The sequence below is a fragment of the Theobroma umbraticum genome, unplaced genomic scaffold (genome assembly GCF_002168275.2).
Source record: "Theobroma umbraticum cultivar Fairchild unplaced genomic scaffold, ASM216827v3 scaffold_25.0, whole genome shotgun sequence".
In the NCBI taxonomy this organism is placed as follows: domain Eukaryota; kingdom Viridiplantae; phylum Streptophyta; class Magnoliopsida; order Malvales; family Malvaceae; genus Theobroma; species Theobroma umbraticum.
In genome coordinates, this window is record NW_018397282.1 from 1141363 (window position 1) to 1152668 (window position 11306).

The 11306-nt window shown below is 32.7% G+C and overlaps 1 protein-coding gene across 1 annotated transcript; it reads right to left on the reverse strand.

Moving 5' to 3' along the window:
* Nucleotides 1–8370: 8370 nt before the first annotated feature.
* On the reverse strand, nucleotides 8371–11240 carry LOC110428113 (uncharacterized). Its single transcript, XM_021443827.2, has 8 exons — nucleotides 11051–11240; nucleotides 10865–10903; nucleotides 10513–10740; nucleotides 10339–10424; nucleotides 10171–10219; nucleotides 9984–10064; nucleotides 9754–9847; nucleotides 8371–9014 (listed from the first exon to the last, which is right to left on the reverse strand). Exons 3-8 carry the CDS (start codon nucleotides 10621–10623, stop codon nucleotides 8824–8826), a joined length of 612 nt encoding a protein of 203 aa, XP_021299502.1. The 5' UTR covers nucleotides 10624–10740; nucleotides 10865–10903; nucleotides 11051–11240; the 3' UTR covers nucleotides 8371–8823.
* Between the last annotated feature and the right edge of the window lie 66 nt (nucleotides 11241–11306).

The following is an 11306-nucleotide window of genomic DNA, read 5'->3' on the forward strand; positions in this document are numbered from 1 at the left end:
TTCTAGGTCTATTTCTCCTAAATGGTCATCTATCTTTACTTCCTTGTTTAGCTCTCAAAAATCTATAGAATTTTCTAGTCAATAATGCTACTCGTTCATCATCTTCTTCTTCTTAATCATTTTGTAACACTTTTTTCATCATCTATTTAGGAAGTTTCGAGAGCTATACCTTTTCTCTTAGTGTCTCCTTTAAGTGCTTCATCTCTCTTACTCTCATGTTTAAGTTGCATCTCATAAGTGAGTAGAGATCCAAGTAGCTCATCTAGCTTAAGATTATGCAAATCCTTAGCTTCTTCAATAGCTGTTACATTAGGTCTCCATGACCTAGGAAGGGAATAAAGGATTTTCTTCACTAGTTAAGTGTTAGGAAACTCTTTTCCTAAGGTTTTTAGTCCTCCTATTATCTTGGTTAATCTCTTATAGATTTCTTTTATTGGTCCTTCTTCTTTCATCTTATAAATTTCATAATCTAAAGTTAATAATCCAATTTTTGACTCTTTCACTAATGTGGTGCCTTCATAACAATTTTCTAGTGTATCGCATATCTCCATAGCTGATGTGCACATTGCTACCCTATTAAATTCACTTTCACTAAGTGCAGATAGTAGAGTAAACACTATTTTGTGATAAAATTGAACTAATTTTCTATCTTTATCATCCCATTCAGCTCTAGTTTTGATATGTCTAACATTATCTACAAGCTTAGTAGGGACATAGGGTCCTTGCAAGATAATATTCCAAATATCTAGATCAATTGATTGAATAAAGTTTCAAAGCTCATCCTTCAAAGTGGATAATTTTCTTCGAAAAACAATGAAGGTCTTGTCATTGACTATCATTTACCAATAAAACTTGTCAACACCATTTTTATCTCTTCAAGCTTTTTGGAGGATCTCTCAATAGTCATTAAGCTTGCAAACTTGAGAACTTGGCTTTGATACTAATTGTTTTATAAATAAGCTTATGATAAAGTAACTAAGAGGGGGTGAATTGATTTTCAAAGTAAAAATTTGATGCTTCTTTAAAACCAAGTTAAAGATTAAAACTTTAAGTAAAAGGTTTGAAAACCAGATTATAAATGCTTATAAAAATCATGTATGCAACAAGTAAAGAGGATGAAGAAGAAGGAAAATACTCAGCCATAATTTTTATAAAGGTTCAGCCCCCAAAGCATACATCTTCTCCCTTGATAGCACTAGGAGTTTGAATCCACCAAATACTACCTTTTCAAACTAGGTTCAAGCACAATTGTTACAAGTCACTACCTTTAATGGATCAAGAACAACCTTTACAAATCATTGCCTTTTTAAGATCAAGAGCAACCTCTCTACCTTCTCTATGGAGTCATAATCGTTTTACCTTTTACAATGAAGGTATAACCTTACAATAGTGGATTTTTGCAAAGTTTAATACCTCAAAAGGATAATGAGCTCAATTAGGTACAAAGGAATGAGAATATAGCAAAGAATGTAAACTCAAAGATGAGAGCTCTATTAAAAATATAGAGTAGAGAGAAAAAACATATGAATTTTAAAGATCTTGACTTTCTTCTTTTCTTGAAATGATTTTCTTTTGTGTTCTTTCTTGTAAATGAAGTCTTCTAGGAAGGCATTTATAAGTCCCCAAGATTTCTACCCATTGGAATAAGATTTGGCTTCTTTTTCGAACATTAGGACTATTTGAATAGTGTTAGTTAAACTAGAAGAATCAATCAGTGGATATGTGAGACATCAATTCCTCCACAACCCATGCTTCTCTAGTTCTTGAGAATCTACATTTCTACTCTTGTGATATCAATTCTTCTTGCTGTAAATTGATTTAGAGCTTTCTATTTGCAGAGAATCGATCATTACATTCTTGAGTAGTCAAGTCTTCTTATCTTACTTCAAGTCTGGAGCATTCTGTTTTGTGAGAAGGGATTATTGCATATCTAAGTGATCGATTCTTCTTGTCACTTGGGTGCCAAAATGAAAATTCAAGTTTTTTTTTTTGCCCATTCCATTCTTGTCTTATTTTTCATTTTTCTTCTTCAGCAAGTTTTTTATTTTTGTCTTTATAGTTTTGAGAATTGATTATTGGATGCTTGTGAAGTCGAATTTTGCCTTTGTAATGATCTTTCAAATTGCTTCTGCCTATTGCTTCTTTAGACATCAATTCTTCTTATTCTAGTAGCTTTTGTTTCCTTAAGAATCGATGTTTCCTTTACAAAGAAGTCGATTCTTCCTATTCAAGAAAAGAAATATAGCTTTCTGTTTTGCAAAAATTTGACATTTCACCTTGAAAAGTCAATTTTATCAGCTAGAATTTGAACTTCAAAATGTTCAAAAGGATTTCTCTTTTCACTAATAAATTCAAAACACTTTAAGGATTGTTCTTCAAGTGCAAAATAGTTTTCACTTAGTTCTAAAGCATATTTAGATCAAAGAACTTTGTCATTTTAAAACTAAGGTCAATTTTAAAGCTAAAACTCTTCATCCTCATTTTCTAAACTTTTTTCCTCATCTACTTGAATGGCTTTGAAAGCAATGCCTCTCTTTTGTCCATCTTCTTTTGTTACTTCATCTCTCTTATTTTCATGTTTAAGGTCATTTTTTAAGTAAGCAATGATCCTACATGCCCATCTAGCTTAAAGGTATTCAAATTTCTAGCTTCCTCAATGGTTGTTACTTTAGGTCTTCAAGACTTAGGTTAACTATAGAGGAGTTTTTTCATTAATTGAGCATTTGGTAAGTGTCTCCTCAATGCTTTTAACCCTACCACAATGTTGGTAAACCTATTGTACTTTTGGTTATGGCTTTTCCATTTTTCATTCTAAATAACTCATAATCAAGGACAAGTAGTCTTACTTTTGACTCCTTAACTTGGTTTGTACCTTTATGTAAAGTCTCTAAGGTATCCCACACTTCCTTAGCATTCTCACACATGGAAACTCTATTGAACTTTTTTGGTATTAAGGCACAATAGAGAATATTGATGGCTTTGGCATTAAGTTTGACTAGTTTCTTATCTTTCTCATCCCATTCTCTTCTATCTTTAACAACTGCCTTTCCGTCTATGATTTAGGTGGGAACATAGGGACTTTCTAAAATAATGTTCCATACATCTATATCATGGGCTTAGATGAACATTTCCATCCTTCTTTTCTAAATTGGGATAATTCTCACTAGAAAATAAAAAGGTCTTACCATAATTGTCCCTCACTTAATGGAATGACTGTGGGTTGCAAAGCCATGGCTTTTGAGCTTCAATGGATCTACTCAAATGTGTTAACACCTATAAATTTTGAAACCAAAGCTCTAATACCAATTGTTAGAATGTCAGCTCAAAAGGAATAACTTCAAGATAGGGGTGAATTGAAGGTTTTCAAAAATTCAAGCAAACTTAAAGAGTAGAGTATTTTTAAACCAAGAATGGAAAAGCTTTTTGAAAAACAATGAGCTAAAGTTGTAGAAATTCTTTTTCAAGTATTTCAAAAACAATTTGGAGAACTAATAACAATAAAAATAGAGGTTCGACCTCTTTGCCTACATCCTCTCCCTTATATCACTAAAGAGTTTAGAATCCACTATCTAAAAATGCTTTTCTAAAACTAAGCATAACCCTCACAATAAGTCTTTTCAAAGGTTTAGACTTAACCTTTCTACCTTTTCACTTAGTTAAGGTGCAAACATCAACAACACTATCTTTTCAAGGTTAAGATAAAATCTTTCGAGCATAATACAAAAAGGATGAAAAGCAAGCTCAAATGCCTCTAAAAGGCTGAATAATAGAATGAGTACAAATAGAGCATGAAGGCATTTGAAAGAATAAAGAAGTTTAAAGCTCAAGGAGCTCAATGAAAAAACTCTTTGATTTTGAGAGTGATTTTTGGAGAAATCTTAAGTTGGAGGTTTCACTTTAGCTTAAAGATGACGCTCTTGGTTTTCTCTCTCTTAGAAAACATGCAAACCTCTATTTATAGGTAAGTGTCCTAAAATACCCATTTAAGGACTAATGCTTCAAAAATTAGTCATTAAACATGTCTTTTTCTAGCTTATTTGACTTGAGGTCTCGATACCTTCGAAGCATGTGTCAATACCTTGTTGCTTGCATCAACTAGAGTCTCGATATCTTTCTTTTATGGCTCGAAACCTTGCTCATCCCTAGCATTCACAGACTGAAGAATGTCTCGATACATTGCAGCCAAGTTTAATACATCTGATGTTACTCTCTAAAATGTCAAATCTAGAAAGAATGTCTTGATACTTTAAAGGTAGGTCTTGATACCTTGGCACCTGCTCTTTGGAAATTGAAGTCTAGTGATGATGTCTCGATACTAATCACTCAGGTCTTGATACATTTAGACTTGCTTTCTTGAAATTGAAGTCTAAAGGCAAACTCTTGATACCTTGAAGACAGGTCTTGGTACATTTGCACTTGCCTTCTAGAATTTCGGACTTTTGAGATGATGTCTTGATACTTAAAGGCCATGTCTCTATACATTAGCTCCTACCTTCTGGAATTTGGGGCTTCAAAGGTGATGCCTCGATACTTTTGAGGAATGTCTCAAGACTTATACTTCCTGAAGCAGTTTTTAAGGCATTTTAAGCTTGATGTCTTGTTACTTCATAAAATGTCTCAATACCTGAGCATTGTGAGACAATTTCTAAGGCATTTTAAGCTTCAAACACATAGCCATTTTTTCTTGTGAATGCTTAAGGGGTTTTGTGATGTTCAAATACACTTTAAAACTTATATTTTGATCATTTGATTTTGTCATTCAAAATAAGATCAATTGTAAAGCTAACCAGATGATTATGGATGTAAGCCTATATAAGTGTGTATGAATGGTTTAAAATTTTCATGGTATTTTTGAAATAAGACTTATGAGCTCTGCCTTTCTCTATTTTGGTGCAGGGTTGTAAATTTTTTTCTTATCTCACCCCCTTGAATGTGACTTAAGGTTTCTTTATAATTATGAAATTGTTTTATAGTTTATAGGATAGTGATTAATAAAGATTTTTATGTAAGAATGACAAATTACGCATTATAGCTACTCAAATGTTAAAAAGAGCCATTATGGTTTGACTTAATCTTTCAAGGAACAGTCTTCTTGTGTAATTAATATCCCTTTATCTATTAATATTCTAGTAAGACATTGAACATGGCTTAATGTTTACTCTGTGTTGCATATGCCTTATCAGCAATTGTTAGTTGTAATCAACTCCTGTCTCGATCAAGGACTCGTTTAAGTTAGTACTTATCAAGATGTAATTGGGATATTCTCCTTAGTGTCATTTAAGGAAAGGAATCTTCTACGATCATTCACTAACTTTCATGTACTTCATGCTATATCCAATATACATGCTTTATGAACATGCTTGGTTATGACCACTAAAGACAATACCAAAGTAGAGCACTTCATACATAAAGCAACCTGATGATTTTAAGTCTAAGTACCACTTACACACTTGTCACGTGAGATTTTATTCTGTTAACACTTGAGTGAAATACCATATGAAATTCTAAGTGTAGATTATATTCAATAACTTGTTCATACAACAAACACCCACAAGTTTATTCTAATATCCTCGTACTTCAATTTGTAAAATCGATTGCTTACTTTACAAGCTAGGAACATAATCATGTACCAATCTCTCAGCTTTATCAATGTTCAATCTCGATCAGATATCAACTAGAAACAATTTTAGGAATAATAGTTTGATATAATAACAATTTCACAATTATAATACTTTATAATTTCCTTTGCAAGCCATATCTTATTCCACGTAATCTTGTTTGTTTATAATAACATTATAAAAGTAGTATTTATATTTGATGCATTAACAGTGTATAATTTCTATACACTGTTAGGGCATAAGATCATGCCACCTCTTTAAAAAATAAATTCAAAATTTTAAACGACTTAAAAATAAATATTATTAATTTTTTTTTAAAAAAAAAGAAAAACAATTATTTATCTCTCTAACTCTCTCTTATTCAATCTCTTCCACTTCTTCCCTCAACAACAATAGATTCAAAACCCTAAATTCTTTTTTTCTAAAAGGTAAAATCTTAGATTCTTAATTTTGATTCTTCAAAGTAATATTTATTGTACTCATGTTCTTAATTGAATTCTTAATATTGATTCCATTCTTCTATTTGAAATTATTTTTAAAAAATGGTAATAGATAATGAGGTAAAATCTTTTATTTGTTCAACAATGGCTAACTTGCCTTGAAGTAAGTTGAATGAAAGGGTGGAAAAGCAAAACATCAGCCTCAAAGAAATATAATTACCTTCTAAGAATATAAATGCAGTAGGTCCCAAACCTACAGCACATAAAAAATCTATAGAACTAAGGCTTTCTTTCAATACCTAACAAGTCCACATATTCAAGTTCGTCAGAGATTAAACAAGACGAAACAAAAATCTGCCCAACGCAACGTCCCTTTAAATCTATGAACAGATGAACGCAAAAGATCAACCCTAAGCAAAAATTTGTAAACAAAAATCCATTTTCCTTCTTTACAACATGAGTCCCACCAGATTATCATATTGAAACTTCATAATGATGTATTCATAGTGTGAGTTTCAAAGGTGTTCGAAAAGCTTCTTTGTTAATCAAATAAAAGTGATAAATAAACAATCATAATATATAAAAAATAGTAAAGTAAAAGGAAGATTGAAATAAATATTATTTTCAAGAATCAAAATCAAGATTTTAGAGTTTTGAAATTATAACTTGAGAAGAAAAACATGAGAAGAAGAGATCGGGTGAGATTGAGTTCGAGAAAGAGAAAAAAATTATTTTTTAAAATAATAATATTTATTTTTAAGTGCCTTAAAGTTTTAAATTTATTTTTTAGTGAGGTGGCACCATTTGATGTCCTGGTAGTGTATGAGAGATATACACTGTCAGTGCATCAAATATAAATCCATAAACATAATGAAAAGATCAAATGCTTATGGTAACATAATTTATTCATACATTAACACCTTCAACCTTCTCCCTCAAAAAAAGTAGTTGTTTTCTAAGTTTTTTGTGTCATGAAAAGTATGCTTACTACTTGTTTTCGTAATAATTTTTTGACCACGAATTTTTTGAATATCAATAAGTGTGTAAAACATCCAAAATCAGGATTCTAGGTTATTAAGAGGTTTTGAAGAATCAATAATCATAAAAAATTCTAAAATTATGATACTAAAATCACTCCAAATAGTTTTGAAAAAAAAAACCAAAAATTGACAAATTTAATCCAATAAAACTATTTCACAATTTTTTTTAATTCATTTTTTTTCTTACAGTTGTTAAAGATTTTAGCCAAATAACGCCTATCTGCCTGATCCATGGATAGGTAGCGAGTGATTGTGCATTCTTAACTCTATTAAGCACAAAGTATTAATCAGTACGTATAGCTTTATATAACTGCTTGTAGAAGGTTCTTTTAGTAGTAAGAAAGAACGTATTGCAATAAGTAAAATGGAATGCACTAGAGGTGACAAAGAGGAAATTTGGAGCAGACCTTGAAGCATAAGTGCTTTTGTGGCACACGGTTAGGAATAAGAAATCAAGGAGTAAATGAAGAAAGCAATGGAGCAAGATGGATAGAAAAAGTTGAGTAGAGAGAATATTTAAAAGAGTTTCTAGATTAACCTTTGATGATTTTCTGATGCCTTCCAAACTTCGAAACTCTCGTATTTATACAAAAATAGAAAGGCTTTCTTAAGAGTAGTTGGTAGAACGAGAGCAATTTTAAAAGAACACGTTCTATATGAACTAACATGCTTATTATGGGAAGAGCACATCCCCTGTGAGAAAAGTATCTTAAAGAACGACTTATTAGACATCAAAAGAAGAGCCATAATTCGATAGTGTTTTTTGAAAAAACTTGTTTAAGAGAACACACTTGTTAGGACAAAACACGTAATTAAATAATACGCATAAATTTTGGATAGCGAGATAATAACACTTAATAATGTGCCACATGTACTCTTAAAAAAGAAAAAAAAGGATAAAACACATATACTTGAAAGAAACATTTAAAAGAAGTCCATCTAATCCACTAAGTTAAACTCTCTAGAGCATCCCAAATATGAAAATAACTCATGAATCTTACCACTTTTGAGTTATTTTCAGTTCTTATGTGATAGCTTTTCCAAGCTTGTTTTTATTTTATAAGACAATACTTAAGCAAATAATAATTAAATAAAATTGAACATCTACACTGATTAAATTAGAGCTAATTAGATACAGCTGCAAGCTTGAGCGGCTAAATATATAAGTAATCAAGCATGCCAAGTCTTGTCATGAAAATGGAATAGAAATCATCTTAGAATGCATTTCAAAAGTAAACCAGTTGGGAAATAAAAAGATGGGAATAAGTCATCGACAAGCAAAAGTTTGAGGTTCTTTAATCAATGCATCATGTAAGTCTTTTCAGTGCAAACATGATGGCTTTGTATAGTGGCAGCGGACTGCTAGGTCTGCAATTGTTCACAGGACATCCTCTTCTCACAATAGAATATATAGCCAAAAACCTAAGAGTAAAAAGCGGGTGCTTAGTTCAACTTTGACGGTTGCTACCTTCTACACCTCTTGCCCATATTCCCTAATGTCCTGGATAAACTATCAGAATCATTTAAACACTCAACAAGCAACTTCTTCCTGAAAAGGACCTCGGAGTGCTAAAATCCTACCCTTACACAACCACTGTACAAACAGAATCGAGATCTATCAAAAGCTCTTGGAGAAACTTAAACCCATAACATAAAGTGTTTTCCATCAAAAGCTCTTCGAGGAACATAAGCCCATAATCAGAAGAGTTCTATCACATAGCTTCGTTAATGGTGCACACCGTTGCCATTGCTGTACACACCATTTAATGAACCATTTGAAGACTTGAAATAGTTCCCATTTTGCTGGGCCTTAATAGTTGCTTTTCCATTACTTATCCCGTTTGCCATTGGTTTGCTAAACTGACCAGAATTGTGTAGAAGTGAATCCAACTGCCCGCATGATGCTGCAATGAGACCTGGAGATTTGACAAAAATATGTGTGTATAATATTCTGAACTTGATTTTCACAGTTCAACAGATAATTTTAGTTGTAACTTCATGAAATAAAGATATAATCATGAGACACAGCAATATATTGCAGAGCATAAGTAAAAGCAATATTCCTACATGCTAGAGAAGTGCAATTTTCACAACCGAACAATTCCCAAAGACATGGTTCATCAGATAGTATAATCTTGTATACAATAAAGTCATGACAAAGATAGTCATGATTCAAGATAGTCCCAATTATGTACACGATCTATATTGCCAAGAGTGTGACTATAATGCACCACGGAAAGAAAACTCCAGGTTGCAGATTCCAAGGCAGTTGACATAGAAGTTTTTGCTTCTTCAGCATTCTAAATGGGCTCAGTTATGGCAACTGCCCACTGTGTTATGTTGCCAAGATATCGTGGAAATTTACAGTTCAATTTTTTTTTTTTTTTGCATTGGATAAGAATTAAGAGCAACAAGAAGAACAACAACAACACTGGGCCTTCTATTTTTTGCACATAATAAAATGAGCAATATTCCTATATGCAGTAGCCCCTATAATTTAGCTTAAACTGTTGCAATGACTTCTGAAAAAAAATGTATCATTACCAAATAGAGGCACAACACCTGTAAGGACTCAAATACTTTAAACAGCAAGCAATTAGGCTGCAACCCATACAAAACCTTACGCCAGATATGAACAAAATTATGGATAAATACCTAAGAAAACTGCAGAAGGTTTTCCTGGCCTGGATTTGAATTCAGGATGAAACTGAACACCAATAAAGTATGGATGGCTTGGTAGTTCAACAATCTGTGCAGCCAACATACAAATGCTTATAACCAGCAGGACTAAATACTATATATAGAAGTACAATCGGTACAAATGTTAAGCATAAAAAGTCTGGGTTTTGATAGAGATATGCTGTGCTGCTTTTGTATGTACATACCTCCATCCTCCTACCACTTTCATCTCTGCCAACAAATGACAGACCTGCTGCTTCAAATTCAGATATCATATCAGGATTGACCTACAAAGAATGAACCACAATTTTTAAGAACTTGAAAATAAAGTAATAATTCATCTTCCCCCTCACTTATAGCCTCCCATGCTCCTATGCATGGGTAGACTATTACCTCATATCTATGCCGATGCCGCTCCTCAACAAAGTTTGCATTGCCATACCTAGAATAAAAACAACTATTAAAAATATGATGCATAGAATATGAGAACCTCTAAATAATTTCAAGAAGCATGTAACATCTTATATAAAGCATGCAAGTTTAACAGAGCCATGGTCTCACAACTTCACAGATTTGCAGTCAGGAACCTTGAAGTAAGTCCTCCTTGATCCCAGACGCATGGTCCCTCCCATATGAGTTTTTGAGCCCTATGAAATAAAACAGTACACATTTCTTCACTGAATGGGACTAGAAAGGCAAAATTGTTTTTGTCAAAAATGATATAAACTTATATACCTCTGGCATAAATATGACACAAGGATTTGATGTTTCAGGATCAAATTCTGTACTGTTTGCATTATGCAAACCTAGAACCGAACGTGCATACTCAATGACAGCTATCTGCATCCCAAGGCAGATGCCCAAGAAAGGAACTTTTCTTTCACGAGCATACTTCGCAGCGAGAATCTTCCCTTGCACTCCCCTATCACCAAAACCTCCAGGAACTAAGATACCATCAGCACCCTGCATTAAGAGTCCATTTAGAGGATCTTTGATTAAAACAGCTTTAAATCAAGAGAAAGGGAGAATATATAACCCAAAAAGAAAAAAAGAAATCATTCCAAGGCAATTCATGCAGTGAAAAAACCTTCAAACGATTCCATGCTGCTTTATAAACATCAGGATCCTGCAAGGAGTAAATTACAGGCATTGTAAGCATATATGTACTACAAGTAAAAGTGGGATGGAAATATTTTCTTAGCAACAAAAATTAATAATAAAAAAATATACTACATGAAAATCAGTGCAGCAAAAATTTACAATCAAAACATACCTCTTTAGCCGTAATATCTTCAAGATGACCTGCTTCAACCCACTCTACAACCAACTTCTTGCGGCAGCCAACAGATGCATGCAAAAGTGCCTATAACAACAAACCTAAAATATTGGAAACCATTTGTATTGCATGCCTATTATCCTTCTACCTTTAGATCCACTTTGGCCTGACTAAAGCTTCAGTAGGAATTGCTACTAGACTAGAGCCACTCTAAAACTGCTACAAAGAGAAGCTAAGATAGCATTTGGCAAAC

Excerpts from the sequence above, each read along its gene's own strand:
- LOC110428113 (XM_021443827.2), bottom strand. The coding sequence starts at position 10,623 with ATGCAGATAGCTGTCATTGAGTATGCACGTTCGGTTCTAGGTTTGCAT. Across the intron at positions 10,425-10,512 it reads GTGTCATATTTATGCCAGAG|GGCTCAAAAACTCATATGGG; the intron begins GTATATAAGTTT and ends TTTATTTCATAG. Across the intron at positions 10,065-10,170 it reads GGCATCGGCATAGATATGAG|GTCAATCCTGATATGATATC; the intron begins GTAATAGTCTAC and ends CATTCTTTGTAG.